At 37.3% G+C, this 22,829-nt stretch overlaps 2 protein-coding genes across 2 annotated transcripts; one reads left to right on the top strand and one right to left on the bottom strand.

The window, feature by feature from the left end:
- Positions 1-10,229: 10,229 nt before the first annotated feature.
- LOC132559618 (uncharacterized) lies at positions 10,230-14,252 on the bottom strand. The gene is made up of 6 exons (XM_060224254.1): positions 14,212-14,252; positions 12,648-12,828; positions 12,016-12,187; positions 11,597-11,720; positions 10,836-10,964; positions 10,230-10,620 (listed from the first exon to the last, which is right to left on the bottom strand). The coding sequence occupies exons 1-6, from the start codon at positions 14,250-14,252 to the stop codon at positions 10,230-10,232; spliced, it is 1,038 nt and encodes a 345-aa protein (XP_060080237.1).
- A 6,304-nt stretch (positions 14,253-20,556) lies between these two features.
- LOC132559880 (uncharacterized) lies at positions 20,557-22,638 on the top strand. Its single transcript, XM_060224513.1, has one exon. The coding sequence runs from the start codon at positions 20,557-20,559 to the stop codon at positions 22,636-22,638; it is 2,082 nt and encodes a 693-aa protein (XP_060080496.1).
- The last annotated feature ends 191 nt before the right edge of the window (positions 22,639-22,829 follow it).

Here is a 22,829-nt window from a genome sequence, read left to right as displayed (position 1 = left end):
TATAAAGGTTAATAAATGATGATGACATAAGTCCATTTGTCTCGGCCCGACAAGCTGAAAGAGTCGCACATCTTCACTAACTTTAATTAAAGCAATTTTAGCTTCATGTTTCTTCTTTATTTTTTACCGCCATTCTTAACTTTCTCATGCCCTAAAACGGTCACCAGTCTTCATCAATCATTGTTAAATTGCCAAATTTGAACTTCATGTTTTGTTTTTATCTAAGAACAGATTATAACGTAAACAAAAGATAAAACGTGGAGACTCCACAAGCTTTTTTAATTTTTGGGGAGTGGAGATAGTTTTAAAGGTAAGATGACTTCAGCAGGCCAGACGTATTGCGCAGTGTTTACGCTGCGTAACGTGTTTGTAGTTATACAGTCCTGGCGGTAACATCTTTAACAGTTTCCTTTTTATTTTGTAATTTGATAAAATAGATATATTGCAGGTTATAAAATATGTTATTGTTGATATCTTAGCACGTCTCCAACACAAAATGGCATCAGAGATTTACATCTATTGTGTCACACGTGATCGACCTCCGACGTCTGACCTATAGCAAGCATTTGAACGACGCCAAGTTTTACAAGGCAAGGGAACAAGGTGTTTATGACATTATTGATACATATATTTCATTTGGTGGAACACCCAATAAATGATCACTTGAAAAAATAAAGTTGCCTGATCATGCAAACGTAACTGATATTTGTGCGGCGCAGATTGGATAAATACTCCACTACAGATAAAAATCTTCTCATATTTTTTTTTACTGTTGGTTAAAGGAGGAGAAATGTTTCATTTATGTGAATCAAGCTTACTTCTTTTAATGTCAGTAGATTCGGCGCCGTAGATCACAGCAGTATATTGTTTGGATTAAATTACATATGTTCCAATGTTAAAATATCATCAAAATATTTACAAAGTGCGGATTAAGTATTAAGTGTGTATTTCTTATCTATATAAACATACCAGGATGTGAAAGGGACCAGACCGTTCAACATTAACACCATAGATACACAAGGCTTGCCTGTATGTGATAAAAGATTCCGATAAAAAGTGAAGAACAAGGAACTCGATTCAGATCTTTAGAGACCACCCTAAACAAGCTTCGATATCCTACACAGCAAACAGTGTTGAGGGACAAACACCACACGTTTAATCGAAATATCACATTTGCAGATTTGCCAACAACTCAAACTGTAATATAGACAAATCAATACTTTGTACGTTTGTTATTCCAACTGTTCTGTGTGTATGATTATAAAGAAATTAATCAACTTTTAATTGACCTTGATATTTGTTAATAACAATTGTAAAATGCATGTGCCTCTATTTACCATGGTACTTACTGTATTCATATACATAAATTTTATATAAAATGTTATGGCCTTTCATGGTTTCCTTTATTTTGTGCAGTGCTAGACAAAATTATAATGGAAATCCTCTTAACATCCGCATAAAATCTAACAGTTGAAGTTCGTCTTTCTACCCACTGACCACTTGGGAAAAATAACATTGAACAGGACAAAATTATCATTGATAAATCAGGAAGACTTCTTAAGTGGAGGGAGTTCTAACGGGGAAGGCGGATGGCCACTTTAACAGTGATTTTTTTCAGAGGTGAGATCTCATGAGAGAACTGATTCACTTAATTAAATTGGATCTGAATTCGTTGCAAAGGGCCTGCATGTCAAAACCTAGAAGCCGACTAAGGGAAATCAAAATTTATCGGAAGAAATGTCAACATCTTAATTGGGAGGAACACTAGCCCCATAATTTAATAAAATGCGTTACTTAAAATGTTTTCAGAATGTGCAAAGATCATATGTAGCTTGTCTCAACCCTAGGCTGAGACAAGGAAAATCTCAGGCCGGTAAAAAGCGTGGATTTACCTACCCGGAGTGGAAGAAAGAGGACGTTTGGGAAGGAGAGATGATCTCAATGTCTTACATAGTCCTTTTAGTTAACCAGTTACACAAGTATGTACAAGTAAATTGTGTGATAGTCCGACTAAATAAACATTCACCTGTATGATTATTTAGATACATTAAAGATGGTCTTTTCATCTCAAGCTCAACAGACGTTCACATCTATAGTAGATAAAGATTTTTTATTCTACCTCTACTTATCAAGTGTATGTCTGTATGATATTTTACAAATACATATCCAGTAAATGTTCTATTCTGCCACAACTCAATATTCAACTGTGAAGTATTATTTTTACTATTTGGTGTGTAATTGACCTACACGTGTTTAACAGATGGGCTGTTGCGGAAACTGTTAACAACTACTCATCTCAACAGATAGTATTGACCGGTTCGTACTGGAAATTACAACAGGCTTTTTCCTTCTCTGAATACGGAAACTGTGACCTACTGAAACTACTCATCTCAACAGATAGTATTGACCGCTTCGTACTGGAAATTACAACAGGCTTTTTCCTTCTCTGAATACGAAAACTGTGACCTACTAGGCCCATCAAAGCAAACCGGATAAGACAATAATCTAACGAACACTGACACACATCGATGTCATAGGGACATAAGAATATATTATAGATGTATTTGTGCATGGCGTGTTTATAACAGTTTTAGAAATTAGGGAGGGCAGGGTCAACATTGGATTAAAACAACACCCCTCTATGATGTATGTAGAGTCAAATATATCAAACAAAGGTTTCAGTTTTATTGAAGTATTATGACCTATCTTCCCAACTTCCAACGTCTTTTTTCCATTTATAGAAATTATGTCTGTATAGATCGAAACACTGTAACAGGTTCTCAGGTCCCTGTGACTATGAGAAAATTTCTAAGACTGGGAGTTTATACATTAACACTATAAGAAAATATGATCCTATTAAACAATTATCTCTCAAGTGTCCACTTCTGTTTACTACTCTCTCTCTCTCTCTCTCTCTCTCTCTCTCTCTCTCTCTCTCTCTCTCTCTCTGTCTCTCTCTCATTTTCTCTCTCTCGCTCTCATTCTGTCTCTCTCTCTCATTTCTCTCTCTCCCTCTCAGCTTCTCCTCTCTCTTTCTATGTTTCTCTCTCTCTCTCTCTCTCTCTCTCTCTCTCTCTCTCTCTCTCGACCTGTCTGTCTGTCTGTCTGTCTCTATGTCTCTCTGTCTCTCTCTCATTTTCTCTCTCTCCCTCTCATTAGCTTGTTTTTTCTCTCCTCTCTCTTTCTATGTCTCTCTCTCTCTCTCTCTCTCTCTCTCTCTCTCTCTCTCTCTCTCTCTCTCTCTCTCTCTCTCTCTCTCTCTCTCTCTCTCTCTCTCTCTCTCTCTCTCTCTCTCTCTCTCTCTCTCTCAATAAGTAAAATCTTTTTAGTAATAACTTTAACAGACAAACAGGGTTCAATTATCTTTTTTGAAAGAAACATTGACATTTCAAACTCTACAATTAATAAGTCTAGTATCAATAACGTAACGGTAGCACAGTGATAAGATCCCTGCTCTCAGATGCAAAGCTCTTGGATTGAATACTCATATCATTCCTTTTTTTGACGGAGATTACATGGTATTTTTCTATTTTGTTTCGAAAGGAAAATTTAAATATGAAACAAATAAATCGTTGGTTGTTTCAGATGTGAAATGATGTGTAAAATATCAATCTAATAATTCTTACATCGTCTCCAATCACAAAAACGTCTGTGTATCTCTCTCTCCTCTCTCTCTCTCTAATGAATTAAACTCCTCTCTCTCTCCTCTCTCTCTCTCTCTCTCTCTCTCTCTCTCTCTCTCTCTCTGTCTCTCTCTCTCGACCTGTCTGTCTGTCTGTTCTCTCTTTCTATGTCTCTCTCTCTCTCTACTCCTCCCTCTCTCTCTACTCTTCCCTCTCTCTCTTGTCTCTCTCTCTCCTTCTCTGTCTCTCTCTCCTCTCTCTCTCTCTCATTTTCTCTCTCTCTCTCTCTCTCTCTCTCCTCTCTCTCTCTCTCTCTCTCTCTCTCTCTCTCTCTCTCTCTCTCTCTCTCTCTCTCTCTCTCTCTCTCTCTCTCTCTCTCTATCAATAAGTTGCGTAAATTGTCCTATCGATTTATTGCTTGTATTTATGATGTATTTTGAAGAAAAATACTGTGATAAGTTGTGAATACTTATGTCCAATTATTTTGTAACTATTTATTTGGAATTAAATATGTTAAAATCAAACGGATGTTTTAAAACCATTTTAACGTTTTATTCGAAACTAGATCTTTAATGATTTTCTTCAACTGTCCGAGAAATCTACCTGTGTTAGCCAAACAAATACATGTCACGATCGCCAATTTCTCGACCTTACGTTATATATGTCTATATAAACCAGTCTGAATGATCAAACCTGGCATTCGCAATAAGGGTCCCTGGATCATACAGCATACTGACTGTTTGCAATTTACGATAGTTGATTAAAAAAATAAATAAACGTGTTAAAAGATTGGCCTTTATGGAATTGCATATTTCCTGTAGATCCCCAGGAGTGTACATAAACTCAGCAGACCGTAACGGACATGCTATGGCCACATTCATAAAAGCGACTAGGAAAGGGTATAAGGAGAACACTATTTTCGGGAGCTTTGCTCACGTGACAGCCCACGCTTGCCAGCAAAGTCACACTTGACTTCTTCAAGAAGACGTGTATTAATCTCGCTTTTGTATTCTACATATACAAAAGGAAAAAACTTAAACGCGGTATTTCAAATCTATTCACTTCAAAGCACACTAATTTAAGAATACCAACGAAATCAGACATTGAAATAATGTCGGGTATTACATTTTGTAAATTGTGAAATTAAATTTCGGTCCTCACCTCCGTTTAAATAATCTTATTTGATATTTTCTACCTGATGCCCTTTGTGTATCACGGTATAGGTAACGTATATTGAACGTTTGTAAAACAGATCCGCTACACCAGTGCCCAATAGCTTCAAAATCTCACCGTATTTCAGTTTTTTTCGTAAAAATATTGCTACGTAAAGTAACCAAATGGTTATTATAAACAAAAATACCACTCGGTAGGTTTGGTTTTATTAGTTGCATTGAATTTTAAGTGAAACAGCACCATGTATGCAAATGAGTGTTTACCAACACAAACGTCTTTACAGAACATATATAAGAAATACAGAAAAGGGTGGATGGTGGGGTTTGTCACCTCCAAAGAGAAGCCTTCAAACGTCACTTTGTACTTCAAGAAGAAAGAAAAAAGTTAGATACAGTAGCGCCAAGTAATGAATTAAACTGCACCTTACAACAGTTTCGCCCTTATTCCTCTCCTCAGTTAAGGGACTAAAATTCTGAAGGCAAATTCAAACTGATCGAAAGACAGTGGACGATTCTCCATTGTGTTAAACTGTCAGTGTAAATTCGTTTTAGTAATAACTTTAACAGACAAACAGGGTTCAATTATCTTTTTTTAAAGAAACATTGACATTTCAAACTCTACAATTAATAAGTCTAGTATCAATAACGTAACGGTAGCACAGTGATAAGATCCCTGCTCTCAGATGCAAAGCTCTTGGATTGAATACTCATATCATTCCTTTTTTTGACGGAGATTACATGGTATTTTTCTATTTTGTTTCGAAAGGAAAATTTAAATATGAAACAAATAAATCGTTGGTTGTTTCAGATGTGAAATGATGTGTAAAATATCAATCTAATAATTCTTACATCGTCTCCAATCACAAAAACGTCTGTGTATCTCTCTCTGCCTCTCTCTCTCTCTCTCTCCCTCTCTCTCTCTACTCTTCCCTCTCTCTCTTGTCTCTCTCTCTCGACCTGTCTGTCTGTCTGTCTCTATGTCTCTCTGTCTCTCTCTCATTTTCTCTCTCTCCCTCTCATTAGCTTGTTTTCTCTCTCCTCTCTCTTTCTTCTCTCTGTCTCTCTCTCTCTCTCTCTCTCTCTCTCTCTCTCTCTCTCTCTCTCTCTCTCTCTCTCTCTCTCTCTCTCTCTCTCTCTCTCTCTCTCTCTCTCTCTCTCTCTCTCTCTCTCTGTTAGTTGATTTTGTTCTTTTCAAATAAATATATATATCGGGACTTACCAAATTAACCAGTCCTCAATCTTCAGAGAGACCTTCCCAATGAAGCAAACCTTTCTCGACATACCTCCCCGATAAACAATTCTCTCTTCACAGACCTTCCCAATGAAACAATAATTCCCGACAGACCTCCATGATAAACGATTCTCTCTTCACAGAGACCTTCCCAATGAAGCAAAACTTTCTCGACATACCACCCTGATAAACCATTCTCTCTTCACAGAGACCTTCCCAATTAAGACAACCTTTCTCGACAGACCTCCCTGATAAACGATTCTATCTACACAGAGACAATCCCAATGAAGCAAAACTTTCTCAACATACCACCTTGATAAACAATTCTTTTTCCAGAGAGATCATCCCAATTTCTCGAGAGATCTTACTGATAGACAATGGCCTCTTCAGAGAGACCTTTCCAAATTAATTCCATACAGAATCAGATCTCGAGAAATCATCTCTATTAAACAATCATCTACCGACCTTCCACCTCTTAAAAATGACCACTCCTATTATTCAATTTTATATCAAGAAATCAGTATATACTCATTGTACAACGTAGCATATTTGAATAGCTGTATAGCTTGATCTGAAACTAAGAAAACAAAAGTAAGGGGAAAAAAAGATTTTCTTGATATATGTTTTTGTATCTTTTCGTTAAGCTTGAAAATACACGCTAGTGTATAAACATCCCGTTTCATATCTTGTTTATTAGCATAAACCCAGTTATCCTCATGTACAAACATAAATAAACAAAACTGGTAAATTCTAACTACGTACCTGGATCCTTTCTAAACTGTGTCATTTTATTTATTGTTATAACCTCGTTCCTTCATTATCTATCTTCTAAAATATGTATATCTATGTTTTCTAGATTTACCAAACGAATCCAGCATGCCATGTGTTGAATGTACTTCCGTTACTATTATGGTTTCCAGTAGGCCTGGTGAATTTGCTTACTGTACGTTTTACGCTGGAAATTCCATCAAAAATATGCATATATATCCTTTTCACAAGATTTATCAACCATTATCATGGGGTGAAAGGTTTTCCAGTCGTAGGGTCAAGTCACATTTGGTTTGAGGGTATGTAGCTTGTCATCGGTTTCAATTAGAGGAATTGTAGCTTGTCATCGGTTTGGTTCCTAGGGTATTGTGCTGTTTCCTTGGTTTGGTTCCTAGCGTATTGTATTACGTCATTGGTTTGGATCAGAGGCTAATGTATTACGTCATTGGTTTGGATCAGAGGGTAATGTATTACGTCATCGGTTTGGTTCTTAGGGTATTGTGCTGTTTCCTTGGTTTGGTTCCTAGGGTATTGTATTACGTCATTGGTTTGGATCAGAGGGTAATGTATTACGTCATCGGTTTGGTTCCTAGGGTATTGTGCTGTTTCCTTGGTTTGGTTCCTAGGGTATTGTATTACGTCATTGGTTTGGATCAGAGGGTAATGTATTACGTCATTGGTTTGGATCAGAGGGTAATGTATTACGTCATTGGTTTGGTTCCTAGGGTATTGTGTTGTTTCCTTGGTTTAGTTCCTAGGGTATTGTATTACGTCATTGGTTTGGATTAGAGGGTAAAAGATATTAGTTTAGCTTGTCATCTGTTGGGTCATTATGACTCACAACCAGTGAATCGGGAACGACTCATCATTCAGCTGTTGATTTACTTTTTATTTCTGAATTTTGTTATAATCCTGTATGCTACATGAGAAGCATGATCAAACTCTTCTGAACAGTGGCTCGCATTGGGTTAGTGTATATTACAACATTATTCCCATACGTATAGCCTCTACTATCACCGAGGAGTCGACGAATGATAAAACAGATGTAGGATGTAGCAAAGAAGTATAGTTATCAGTTATTTCTATATCTGGTATACAATTACATCGTATTGACAGGTCGCTCTGGCATGTATTTGAGTACATATTTAAATCTTAACGTCCGATTGCATGCTCCTTACTCACTGTTCATGAACGTTTTGAACCCGTCAGTACACGACGACATATTAAAACATGGTATGGTTATTCCTAGAACAGAATTGTCGAATTTCAATATAATGAATGCATTGGAACAAAAGAGCCTGATTTATATCCTACTTAAGATGTTTACCGAGGGTGTAAGGTTTCCAATAACTCATTACTAACTAGACCAAAATATATCATAGTTTATTTTGAAATTCAATATTATCAAACATATTTTTTTCAGATACCTAGAGTGTCATCACACATTCTTTTAAATTCAATAATGCGTAAATGATAGATTAATACCAAAAAAAATAATAATAAATAAATAAAAAAAATAACAGAATCACATGCTCTTAGAGTCAATGATGACGTACCCATGTAATCTTCCATATATTTCCCAGACAGTTGGTTTTAAGGCCTCAAAATGAATCAAGACACATACTACAAATCCACACCCGAGTCAATGATGTGTACACAGTACAAATCTACACCCGAGTCAATGATGTGTACACAGTACAAATCTACACCCGAGTCAATGATGTGTACACAGTACAAATATACACCCGAGTCAATGATGTGTACGCAGTACAAATCTACACCCGAGTCAATGATGTGTACATAGTACTGGTTACACAGTACTAGTTTTATAATGACGAGTCGAATGTATGACATGTAGACCTGAATGTATGACATGTACACACAACACAGTACAGGTTCTATGGACCTGAATGTATGACAAGTAGACCTGAATGTATGACATGTACACACTACACAGTACTGGTTTTATGGACCTGAATGTATGACATGTAGACCTGAATGTATGACATGTACACACTACACAGTACCGGTTCTATAGACCTGAATATATGACATGTAGACCTGAATGTATGACATGTACACACTACACAGTACTTGTTCTATGGACCTGAATGTATGACATGTAGACCTGAATGTATGACATGTACACACTACACAGTACCGGTTCTATAGACCTGAAGGTATGACATGTAGACCTGAATGTATGACATGTACACACAACACAGTACAGGTTCTATGGACCTGAAGGTATGACATGTAGACCTGAATGTATGACATGTACACACAACACAGTACAGGTTCTATGGACCTGAATGTATCACATGTAGACCTGAATGTATGACATGTACACACTACACAGTACAGGTTCTATGGACCTGAATATATGACATGTAGACCTGAATGTATGACATGTACACACAACACAGTACCGGTTCTATGGACCTGAATGTATGACATGTAGACATGAATGTATGACATGTACACACAACACAGTACAGGTTCTATGGACCTAAATGCATGACATGTACACACTACACAGTACTGGTTCTATAGACCTGAATGTATGACATGTAGACCTGAATGTATGACGTACACACAACACAGTACCGGTTCTATGGACCTGAATGTATGACATGTAGACCTAAATGTATGACAAGTACACACAACACAGTACAGGTTCTATGGACCTGAATGTTTGACATATACACACTGCACAGTACTGGTCCTATGGACCTGAATGTATGACATGTAGACCTGAATGTATGACATGAACACACTACACAGTACCAGTTCTATAGACCTGAATGTATGACATGTACACACTACACACTACTGGTTCTATAGACCTGAATGTATGACATATAGACCTGCATGTATGACATGTACACACTACACAGTACCGGTTCTATAGACCTGAATGTATGACATGTACACACTACACAGTACTGGTTCTATAGACCTGAATGTATGACATGTACACACTACACAGTACCGGTTCTATAGACCTGAATGTATGACATGTACACACTACACAGTACCGGTTCTATGGACCTGAATGTATGACATGTAGACTTGAATGTATGACATGTACACACTACACAGTAATCTATAGACCTAAGTCTTTAATGTGTATATAGGATTATTTCTGTGGACCTGGGGCTAAAGATGTGTGTCAGCTTCACTTTTATGGAATGGACCTGATGGCTTTGAACAGTCTATAGATCAGAACTGATGGCATATCCTGGTTCTGAGAGTCCAAGCATATGGCATCCACCAAGTGATGTTGTAAGCACCCACTTGTATGCTGTATGAACACATCATTCCATGTTAAACATAGTTTTGATAAGATGTGCAGTGAGAAACCCACTGATTTCTTACAAGCCAGATCCATCTTTTGTAGTCAAAATAGTTATACTTCAAAAGAATATATTTTTGTCATTTCTTAATTTTGGCAGATTTTTCAGCAGGTGGTCTGTAGCGCTGACCTAATTTAATTTCCTCTCCAAAATAATGATCACACAGAAGTACGGGACAGTCTGTGAATTCAACCTTGTAATCATAATATAGAGTTGTTTCCTCAGGTTCATTCTGAGATGCCCCTTCATATCCTAGCTCCTTAAGGGTCATATCAGGAGGTAACATGGCCTCACGATTACGAGACTTGTCACTGAAGAGGGACAGTTTGGTGGACTGGATGCCTGTGAGCTCTGCTATGAGTTGTAAGAGACCACACACTGGTATGTGTGTATGGACTAACTCTTCCAAATGCCAAGGGTGGTCAGCATTAGCATGGAATGTCACAAACACCAGCTCAAGTAACAAATATCTGTCAACATAAAATTCAGTATAAGAAGGAATTCTGGGCTTATTTATGATTATTTTGGTTTGATAAAACTATACATGCAAAAATCACATAATAAATACAATTGTAAGACATGCATATGAATTCCTGTAAAGAGGTAGTGCAGTTTTTAACGTGTATGATATACTTCTCAATGGAAAAAATAGTGTTTGGTTTAAAAACTTGATCAATGTACTTGCCTGGGATTTTTTATCATGCTAGGTCCATTGATACCCATCTTACACTTTTTACAGTGATCCATGTTGCGTTCTGTTTTGATGAGAATATTTTCCGCCTCTTCTGCCTCTTTGTCCATCTCCTCCAGTTCTCTGTCAAATGATACACCAACTATATGTCATTTTGTCAGACATTATCATACCAAGCGACTTCACAGATTATTCTTCACTTCAATATTGTGGAAATCAAATTACATCATCATTAATCGGCAGGAATGATAAACACGTCTAGGCTAATACACCCAAAATACATGTTCCTTTTTACATCAGCTATATCTTTCAACCTCTTTGACAGTCACTTTGTAGACATTTCACAATTTCCAAAGTACATGTAATTTATATTTAAAATGCACATATATACAAATAACAAAAATGACAACATGAAAATTTCACATGAAGTGTATATTTTTTGAAGACCTATTTGAAATAAATCTGAGAAGTCTAAATATTCTTATGATGTTTATCGTTAACCTAACTTTACCATTGAATTTTCCATTATGTAGTAAAATTACTGCTTTAGCTAAATTGTATATTTTGCAGAGTTCTTGACCTCTCTTGACAGCTTCAGATGTTTGGGAATAAATATAATTATATGTACAGGCAATTCAGAAACATTCTGTTATGTTTGTTGTAGTTGTTTTATGCAAATCAAGATACACTTTTTCATGTACACTGGTATTTGTTTACGTTGGCAATATCTTGTAATGTCCTTGTAGTTTACTTACCTTACATACTGCAGACCTTTGGGAATGTCATAATAGTCAATATCACCACTGTTTTCCCTGTCCATCAACTTTGCCAGTAAATGTAACTCTGTCCTGTTACAGATAACGCCAAGATCGAACATCCCTGTTAATGTAAAATGGGAGACAACTGACTTAAATCACCTCCCATTTATATCTAAATGCAAATTATTTTGATATTTTATTTTCATAACTCTAGACCAAGGACCATTGAAAATAAGGTACTCAAATTCCACAGACAATGAAGGTACAACAAGCTGAGTAATCAGAAGTGTATGATGAAGAAATGTCTATTTATGTTTCAGACTTGAATGCAGCAACAGTCACAGCAGCTTCTTAAACCAGTGGAAAAATTAGCTAAGATTTAAAATCAATGTTAATTCAATTAATGCATTCCTCACCTGATTTAAAATCATCATAATTGATATATCCTTCATCTTCCTGATCACATTTCTTAAAAAGCTCCACAGCCAGTTGAGAATTAGCAGCCAGCCACCGATCCATACGATTTACAAACGGAATGAAGAAAATTTTATTTGCTTTTAATTTATCAGCTGCCTTTTCTAATTTCTCCTGAAAAAGATTAAAAAAGAAAGGAGATATCATATAAGTTTTGGGTTCAATTGTGATTTCAATATTGTTCAAATACATTAAACTAACCAGCTGTGGAAAATACAAAGATATTATCTTCAAATTAACACCTGCACAGATTTAGACACTGAGAAGAAGGTTTTTTTTAAAAATCAAATTTCAATTTTCCTGAATACAATGTTAATACTTATAAAACAGACATAAGTTGGTAAGTGACATATACATAAAGCTCCTATAACTGAAAATTACAACTGACTAATCTTATTCCTCTAATATTTTTTTCTTCTGGTATTTAGAAATTTCTTATTAATTTTATTCAAACTAGTGCAAGTACATATATGTGTAATCCTAGTCATTTTGAATATGTCTAATAATTTATGACATTCAGGTCCTGTACTGGTAAATGCAATATACATGTATTATGAGAGATGAATTATCGTACCAAAGCTTTGTCTGCAGTAGAAATCTTTTTCTTTTTTCCCTTTTTCTTCTTTTTTCCTCCTTTCCCGTCTGCTGAACTGCCAGGTTTGAGTTTGCCCTCTGCATCAGTGATATCCATCATGGTACCTGCATCAGCCTCCAAACCTTCAACTTTGTCTGAATCATGTTTCCCAGAGGCACTTCTGGTATACAGAACAGACACATGAATACAGTGTTTTCAATACATGTATAAATAACAGCTACTGCATTTAGGTTAGTAAGAAAGGTTTACTGAGTCTTGACTCTGATCAGATGATACACTGTAAATAATACTTTAGTCTAATCATCCTGACATTCGATCAGCTTTTTATTCCGCTCCAGACTGACATGATAAAATAGAAATCTAGTAACCCAATGATGGTTTTATCCATTGAGCAGTCAATAACCGATATGTCTGAGGACTGTATAAACCACTGTCTGTGATTTATTGCTCCAGAAATGGAGCTTTGTAGGCCAAAAGTACATGGAAGATACAACAGTTCTACTGCCTTCGCCTTGTGACATACATTATATCGAGTTGTAAATCATCAAAGGCATGCAAATGTATTTAGACTTACATACATATGTAGCGGGGGACATTATATCTTGTGTAATTTTATGATATAAAGCTGTCAATGCTTCAATTTTAGTCAGCTTTATACAGGTGTCCGTGTGTCAGGTCTACTGTAGTGTTTGTACCCTGTGTACCGGTGACCTCTCCATTGTTTTGTCCTGTCACCTGTTACCCGTTTTGTCGGAGGTCTATGTATATCACGTGCAAGTTCTCCTGTCTTGTTTTCCTTGCATTTTCGTCCGTGTCAGGGATGTTCTGTCTCTGGTGATGTGTTGTGATTAGTTCAAACTGTCTCATTTTAGGGTATAAGATGCAGTATGTCTAATAATTTGTGTGCAGAGCGTTGGATTAACTTCCACAGGGTGAAAACCTTCTCTGAGGTAGGTCGGGGGATGGTAGTGTAATTCATTACTTTATCGGGTGGGAAGCTATAGCTGGGTGGAATGTTATTTTGTATAGAGATAGATAAGTTTATGTGTTCGGTGTAAGATGGGGGTCTCTGTGTCGGTATAGGCCTATGCCATTGTTGATAATTCCTGTTAATTAATGTTTGCTGTTAAATAAATTGTTACATTTAAATAAGCAGTGTTTGTCCTCCTTCGAAAACAAAATACAAGCTGTACCCTTCGAACATGGGTTGACGGTGATACAGGGCGAGACGGGACCGGGTAACTGTTGACCCCCACTCCTGTTACACATATAAGCCATACTTAAAGGTAAGTCCATGTGAATAGAAAATGATAAACACAATGACAATGAAGTTTTAAAACAAATATAGTGTTACACAGTCCTAAATAAAGACCTCTGGTAAGATGTCAGGGAATATTATTTAGAAATAGGCCTATTAGATCTACAGTCTTCAGGTTTATTGTCATTACGACATTAATATCCTGTCCGGTTTGTTTCACAACTATTCCGGATAAATTCTGTGTAATTAGAATATCATTGAAAAAAATGTAGTGCTATAACTTACTTTCCCTTCTTCTTGCCTCCCTTTTTCCCCTTTTTAGGCATTTTGAACAGGAAGTTACTCTCACCAAGCGTAACAATCACCAATACTTTGCCGCCATATTGTTTACATAGTATCTAAGGTTAAAATGGGAAAGACTAATGTCAGGAACGGTTCCGGACGTAAGAATCGACAACGTCAAGACGGACCATGTTATCAGTTACAATTGAATACTAGTAAAAGTGGTTTAATTACAATTACATCCAAAGGGATGCAGGCGAATCGCGACAAGCTATCGGTTTAGGAAAGAGAACAAACTAAATTATTCCTTTCAAAATTGGCAATGACAAAATTATATGTGAAAATTCTGTTTAAATTTGCTTAATTTTGATATCGACTCCGATCGAGATGAATTTTTATTTACATATTCAAATATAGACAAAAGCTTCTAAGCAACATTGTATTCTAAAAATAATTGGTAGTTACCTCATTCAAAAGTGCAAAATCTTCATTTTGAAGTACTTCAATTAAAAAAAAGTATGACATTTGCTCCTACTGGAGTGCCTAACTCTCGGATAGTCTAACAAGTGTTTTCTGAGTTACCGTGTCTTGTGGCGATATCAGGTCAACAATGAAAACTGGTTGAAAGGGTGAAAAATGAAAATTCCATTTTGTCATATAAGCATATATGAAATAGTGTTCATTGACGCAACTTTTCACGCCTCCATCGCTTGCTAGTTGGGTTCATCCATATTTTGATCTCGGTAATAATCCCACCTCAGGGGACTTGATATCCGTCCCTCACAATCATGACATTTTGCCTCTGATGATATTACATTCTACCAGTTCGTTTACAGATTCCACAACATGCCTTTACTGGTAAATCTATACATTGTACGTCTTATAGGGTTTACACGTGTTGTACTTTGTATTGATATCGACCAGTATGTTCAGTGTGATGTGCAACTGGTACACTGTCTGGCATTGTACGTCTTATAGGGTTTACACGTGTTGTACTTTGTATTGATTTCGACCAGTATGTTCAGTGTGATGTGCAACTGGTACACTGTCAGGCATTGTACGTCTTATAGGGTTTACACGTGTTGTACTTTGTATTGATTTCGACCAGTATGTTCAGTGTGATGTGCTACTGGTACACTGTCAGACATTGAAATCGTCTTTCGGTAGATTGTGAAATAACAATTAATGAAGCAACGAAACATGTATATAGATATATTATATATTCAAACTGTGTATAGTCTACTTAAAGACAAAGAAAGAAATAATCAGAATATGTTTCTATCTGAAAACCTTAATATGTATATATAGTCTTTCATACGATAGTTTTGTCTTTTATAAGACATCTTATATATTGTCTGACATCTCTGAAATATTTCATATTTTTTATGAGACATCTTGAATATTATCTGTGTCGCCCAGGTATCTTAAATCTTTTAAAGATACAAGACTGTTTTGGCGAGAAATTTTTTAAAATACATAAATTATACCAGAACTTATATGTCATAAAATACATGATATATTATACATCACTTCATTGAGAACTATTGCATCAAATGTCGACTTGACATAAGAACGAAAAAGCTATTATTTCTAGGTTATGAAATATAGTGAAGAAAATCTCTTAAATGTAAGCCGGGCTTGATATTATTCAAATACAGTTGTAGTTGTTGATTTTCAGATATGTATAGATGATGACATTTGAAAAAAAAACATTCAGCTATATTTCTTTTCATTCCTTAAAAATATAAACATGGATATCTCAATTTAATGTAGGAAACATTTGTTTATATATTAGCATGGAGTTGAAATGTAACGAATGAAGGAAACCAAATCTTCCACAAGTGTCCGCGTGTAATTATTTGTCGTTGCTTTATATTGTATATATGTTGCCCGAGACGAGGCCCTGAACATGTATACACATGAAAATGAAGACATGACGTGTGTGACTGTGATGTTAAGCAATAGTACTACTGAACATTTCCCCACACGTATTACTGAATATTTCTACAGGTAAGACAAACTTGGTCTCAAAAGTAACTTATTTACTGAACCAACAACTACAAAACTACAAACACCGATATTTCTTAAGAAAATAGCTACCGTTTCGTTATATTGTTAAGAGTGTTTGAAATCTGGTATGACCTACATCTTAAAGGTCTTCCATCACACTACCGCTCAAGTGTTGTCAGTATACATGTACAGCTGGTATGTGTTCAAGTGTCATCAGTATACATGTAAAGCTGGTATGTGTTCAAGTGTTGTCAGTATACATGTACAGCTTGTATGTGCTCAAGTGTTGTCAGTATACATGTAAAGCTGGTATGTGTTCAAGTGTTGTCAGTATACATGTAAAGCTGGTATGTGTTCAAGTGTTGTCAGTATACATGTAAAGCTGGTATGTGTTCAAGTGTTGTCAGTATACATGTACAGCTTGTATATGTTCGTGTTGTCTGTATACATGTAAAGCTGGTATATGCACATGTGTTGTCAGTATACATGTACAGCTTGTATGTGTTCAAGTGTTGTCAGTATACATGTAAAGCTGGTATGTGTTCAAGTGTTCTCAGTATACATGTAAAGTTGGTATGTGTTCAAGTGTTAACAGCATACATGTAAAGCTGGTATATGTTCGTGTTGTCTGTATACATGTACAGCTGGTATGCGTTCAAGTGTTATCAGTATACATGTACAGCTGGTATGTGTTCAAGTGTTATCAGTATACATGTAAAGCTGGCATGTGTTCAAGTGTTCTCAGTATACATGTAAAGCTGGTATGTGTTCAAGTGTTGTCAGTATACATGTAAAGCTGGTATATGTTCGTGTTGTCTGTATACATGTAAAGCTGGTATGTGTTCAAGTGTTGTCAGTATACATGTAAAGCTGGTATGTGTTCAAGTGTTAACAGCATGCATGTAAAGCTGGTATATGTTCGTGTTGTCTGTATACATGTAAAGCTGGTATGTGTTCAAGTGTTGTCAGTATACATGTAAAGCTGGTATGTGTTCATGTGTTGTCAGTATACATGTAAAGCTGGTATGTGTTCAAGTGTTGTCAGTATACATGTAAAGCTGGTATGGGCTAGTGTGTTAACAGTATACTTAAAAAGATTCAACGTTCTATATAGTACCTGTAGCTTTTCATATTTCCTTTTTTTATATTGTCTGCCAAACACAAGTTATTGTCCAAAATATATTTCATGAACACGAATATATAGACGCGCGTGAGATACAACATGTTTCGATAAATTCATGGTTAATTTTTTTTTCTGATGGCAAGCCAACTAAACATGTATTCCGAGTTCAATATATACATTATATACTATATATATAAGGAATTTACTTTTTTTTTTTGTTATAAATGAGATATCTGATATACTATATAAGATGTATATTATAAGTGGAGTAAAGCATGGATCGACATCGCTTGCCACATGCAGTTTTTGATTCTACATGTAAAGAAGTACATTTGTAAATATGATAAAAATGATAGGCGCTTTGTTCCTCAATTTACAGCTGACATTTAAAAGGAAATATTTAATGATTGGGATAGTGCATCTCCCTATCCTAATTTTGACTTTTCTTTTGATCAATCGTCTTTTTGGCTTCGAAATTTACACAGCATCACGGATGAGTCCTAGAAGGACGAAACAGCTGTATGATGTAGCATCACTAACGAGTCCTAGAAGGACGAAAGAGCTGTATGATGTAGCATCACTGACGAGTCCTAGAAGGACGAAACAGATGTGTGATGTAATATCAATGAGTGTGATGTAGCATCACTGACGAGTCCTAGAAGGACGAAATAACTGTATGATGTAACATCACTGACGAGTCCTAGAAGGACGAAACAGCTGTGTGATGTAGCATCACTGACGAGTCCTAGAAGGACGAAACAGCTGTATGATGTAGCATCACTGACGAGTCCTAGAAGGACGAAACAGCTGTATGATGTAGCATCACTGACGAGTCCTAGAAGGACGAAACAGCTGTATGATGTAGCATCACTGACGAGTCCTAGAAGGACGAAACAGATGTGTGATGTAATATCAATGAGTGTGATGTAGCATCACTGACGAGTCCTAGAAGGACGAAATAACTGTATGATGTAACATCACTGACGAGTCCTAGAAGGACGAAACAGCTGTGTGATGTAGCATCACTGACGAGTCCTAGAAGGACGAAACAGCTGTATGATGTAGCATCACTGACGAGTCCTAGAAGGACGAAACAGATGTGTGATGTAATATCAATGAGTGTGATGTAGCATCACTGACGAGTCCTAGAAGGACGAAATAACTGTATGATGTAACATCACTGACGAGTCCTAGAAGGACGAAACAGCTGTATGATGTAGCATCACTGACGAGTCCTAGAAGGACGAAACAGCTGTATGATGTAGCATCACTGACGAGTCCTAGAAGGACGAAACAGCTGTATGATGTAGCATCACTGACGAGTCCTAGAAGGACGAAACAGCTGTATGATGTAGCATCACTGACGAGTCCTAGAAGGACGAAACAGCTGTATGATGTAGCATCACTGACGAGTCCTAGAAGGACGAAACAGCTGTATGATGTAGCATCACTGACGAGTCCTAGAAGGACGAAACAGCTGTATGATGTAGCATCACTGACGAGTCCTAGAAGGACGAAACAGCTGTATGATGTAGCATCACTGACGAGTCCTAGAAGGACGAAACAGCTGTGTGATGCAGTATCACATCACTTACGAGTCCCAGAAGGACGAAACAGATGTGTGATGTAACATCAATGAGTGTGATGTAGCATCACTGACGAGTCCTAGAAGGACGAAATAACTGTGTGATGTAGCATCACTGAAGAGTCCTAGAAGGACGAAACAACTGTGTGATGTAGCATCACTGACGAGCCCTAGAAGGACGAAACAGCTGTATGATGTAGCATCACTGACGAATCCTAGAAGGATGAAACAGCTGTATGATGCAGTTTAATTTGTTGTCTGACAACTGAATCTAACTATAAATTTATATTAAAAGGTGAGATTCATTTTTGTGTTTCATACAACCATAAAAAAAGAATTGATTATAGCCTAGAACTTACTTAAATAGTAATCACGTGAATATGCCACTCGAACCTCCGTGGCAGAAAACAATGACTTTTGGGGGATTTATCTCACTTATAATTTCCTGATTCACTGATAATGGTGAAATCTATTTTGTTCACATCTGCAATGAACAATGAGGTTTGTTTGTATATACTAGCGGAGAAACGCAAGTTCATTTTCAATATTTATTATTTTACATGGTTCATTAGTTCATTGTTTCTCAATTATTTCATCATTATCGAACACATTTTGATGATTTTTGTTGTCACACACGGTGCTTGCGTGAATAGCGTTAAAACAAGGATACGCTACGCCGTTTCCTGATCCAGATCAATAGCGTGGTGTGCCCACCCCTGGCTTCAGTCGCTGCTCTTACTCGCCTTAACATTGACCCCATCACGATGTTTATTGTCCCTTGAGGGATATTATTTCACTCCTGAACAAGGGCCTGCGTAGTTGAGCTACGTTCTATGGGACGCTGACGCGTTCCTAACCCTTCTGTCCAGCTTGTCCCACAGATATTCGATTGGGGACAAATCTGTACGCTATGTTGGTCAATCAAGAACTAGGACATTGTTTTGAGCTAGAAAGTCACGACAAACCTTAGCAAAGTGGCGAACCAACATAGGGACGTTGTGGCCTTAAATGAAACTCATGCAACCGATTCCTTACCGTTCTTCGACACACTGGCCGACCATAAGTGTCGACAACTTGTCATGTCGTCTCTGTCTGAAATCTGTTACGGAGGTGTGAGAGACGTATGCCTCTATCTTGACGTCGCGAAGTAATGCGCGGGCGTCCGCTTCTGGGACGGTCACCCAATCTCCCTTTGGCTTTGAGACGCACGATGCATGCTTTCTTACAAAATATCTGCTGAAAGTATGCAATGTTGGGCGGTGTCACGGTCGACTGAATTTTGACTTAAGATCATTTTCACGGTGTACGAAGGTCAAATTTGATTAAATTTCATACACGTGTCTAAAGGTTATATTACAAAAAATGAACTTGCGTTTCTTTTTTCCAACAGTATATTTTTCATACAAATAACATTTATGTTACCGAGTCAAAGTGGCGACAGTTTAACGTATAATTTGGCAGAAGCACTATGATTGCTATAGCAAAGCCAAAATATAAGTTACAATCATGCTTACGTTGACATACACACATCTCCTCCTTTTGTTGGAATCCTCTTCTCAACCTACAATGTATTAATTCTCTTTCCAATGCGAATGTTTTAATTATCTATTCTCAGACAGACAAAATAATCATGGTTGATCTAGGAGATTCGGAAGGGATGTCTATTCTCTTATCGAGATTACTGAACAGAGCTTTGGGTTCTCAAGGCGAAGTAAACATCAGGCAGAGGACACTTGTTGTGAAGGAACACCTACACAACGCCTTCAACAAGGCCTTAGTTCTGTACATGGCGGGGAGTTGTTCTGAAGGCTTTATGATGAAAGATTCAGATAACGACGAAATGCTGATAGACAACAATGTATGTGTTTTTTACCCAAATCAACATATTCCTACAGAATATAATGACAAAATTATACTCTTCATGCACAAGGCACAGAACTGTCAACCTGGATATGTAAAATTGCAACTAATGTTGTGGCAAACACGGAGCTTTAGCAGAATGTTATCTAATGCGTTTGTCGAGATTGAAGGAGATGTGTTCCTCTCTAGTGATATATACAGAGAGGAAGTTATCAGAGTAGGACGTATGTGTGGAATTGACAGCTCCTCCCACGGACCAAGCTCTAGTGGTGAAGCAACAAAACTTCGCAGGGCGTTTGACGTCGTCCACGGCTTCCCGTGCATGTCTTGGCCAAAGGAGGCATCTGGATGGGTAAGAAGAACTCGGCTTTATGGCTGGCCAAGTCAAACGCTGATAGATATGATTGTAGAAAAAGGTTGCCATGTTGTTCCGATAGGCGATAAGTGTTCCGACGATACCCTACTGCAGTGGAGGATATCATTTGCTACTGCAGAGAGACGTTTAGTTCATTCACTAAATCATACCCAATTCCAGGTATATGGCTTGTTGAAAATCCTTTTAAAGAATCTCAAAGATTCACTGCAAAATATCTTTGGAGAGGAAGATATTCTTTGTTCATATTTCTTAAAAACAATAATATTCCATGCAGTAGAAAATACTCCGAGACAATTCTGGAAAGAAAGCAACACTTTCCTCTGCTTTTGGTTTTGTTTCAATGTTCTCATCGTTTGGGTAAAATCCGGATACTGTCCTCAATACTTCATCCCAACAAACAATCTCTTCAAGAGGCACATCCACGGGGATAATCAACAAAAAATACTATATCTACTGATAGAACTTCATCAGATGAAATGGCAATGTTTATCTGTCGGCACGTACTACCAGCCCAATATCATAGAACGTCTTCTTGACAGAAGAACACAAGTTATCCTTAAACAATCGGACTCGCCACTAGAATTAGAATCACGACACGATCTGGCACTCTATACTTGTCTTTCCAGACACATAACCGTAGCACGGAACGTACAGGACAGAGCGGGGCTAGCTCATGCATTTCAATCCCTCTTGTCTTCAAAGTCGGAGTTGGATGATTTCCTGGTTTACTTCAATACAGTGGAAGTACTTTCAAGAATGGGAATGTCAAACTTCTGCTCCATCACCGCCACAACTACTACCACCAGCAATAACAAATCCAAGTACAGAAGACTACGAGAAAGCAGAAACCTTGTGATGCCGAAAGCAATGTTCGGGACAGAACTCTTATATTTAGCAACGTTCCACTATCAAACAGGAAATTATTGGAAATCTGTGCAAATGTGTCGGTCTGTATTATCTTTAGTCCGGTATTATCCGAAAGATTCCAGTTTGTATACGAAAGAATTCTGTGGACGTGGACATTCGCTTCTATTCAAAACGAAACAGACATTTACTTCAGTGTTATATTTCGGGAAAGCATTGAAAAGAATATGTCTTCCCCATCTACAAAAAGAGTTGGAAGAACACCCAGACGGCACCATGGGTATCCCACCCCTGCCTTATGCAGCGTTCCTTGCATTTTTGGATTATCACGAGCTCGGAGACGTTAAGGGACGTGACGCAGCCCTCCGTAACCTGATAGTGTTGAAGTATGACGAAGAAGAAGGAGGACACATGCATTGGATAGTACACACTTTACTGGGCATCTGCTACCAAACTCTGGGGGACAGTCACAAGGCCATCCGGGCTTACAGAGAGTCACTTCAGGTCGACTTAGAGTGGAATCCGGCTATAGAGAGGATCCAAGCCTTAAAACTTGATGAACGTGCATCTCCTGCCGAGTTAAATAATGGAGGTGATGAACTTTGTGTTTAGGTGATAATTAATTCCTGTGAAATAAGCATTTCCATGTCATTTCTTTCAAATATGAGTTGGGCTAAAACTAGATAATGACCGACATGAATGCCCCGCCTCCCTTAAATAACGTGACCTTCGACCCTTCTCACGTGATCGATGGTCACCTAAATAATGGTGCATTGTAGAACGTGATATTATGGGTAAATAAT

Source organism: Ylistrum balloti, unplaced genomic scaffold, assembly GCF_031769215.1.
Source record: "Ylistrum balloti isolate Yb309-2 unplaced genomic scaffold, AGI_CSIRO_Ybal_v1 Utg369664, whole genome shotgun sequence".
NCBI lineage: Eukaryota > Metazoa > Mollusca > Bivalvia > Pectinida > Pectinidae > Ylistrum > Ylistrum balloti.
This window is presented reverse-complemented; position numbering and strand designations above follow the sequence as displayed.

What these genes read in the sequence shown, in the direction of transcription:
- LOC132559618 (XM_060224254.1), bottom strand. Translation starts at nt 14,252, where the DNA reads ATGCCTAAAAAGGGGAAAAAGGGAGGCAAGAAGAAGGGAAA. An exon ending in TTATGATGATTTTAAATCAG is followed by an intron (nt 11,721 to 12,015) that starts GTGAGGAATGCA and finishes TTACATTAACAG; the next exon opens with GGATGTTCGATCTTGGCGTT. An exon ending in AAAGGTCTGCAGTATGTAAG is followed by an intron (nt 10,965 to 11,596) that starts GTAAGTAAACTA and finishes ATCATTTGACAG; the next exon opens with AGAACTGGAGGAGATGGACA.
- LOC132559880 (XM_060224513.1), top strand. Translation starts at nt 20,557, where the DNA reads ATGGTTGATCTAGGAGATTCGGAAGGGATGTCTATTCTCTTATCGAGA.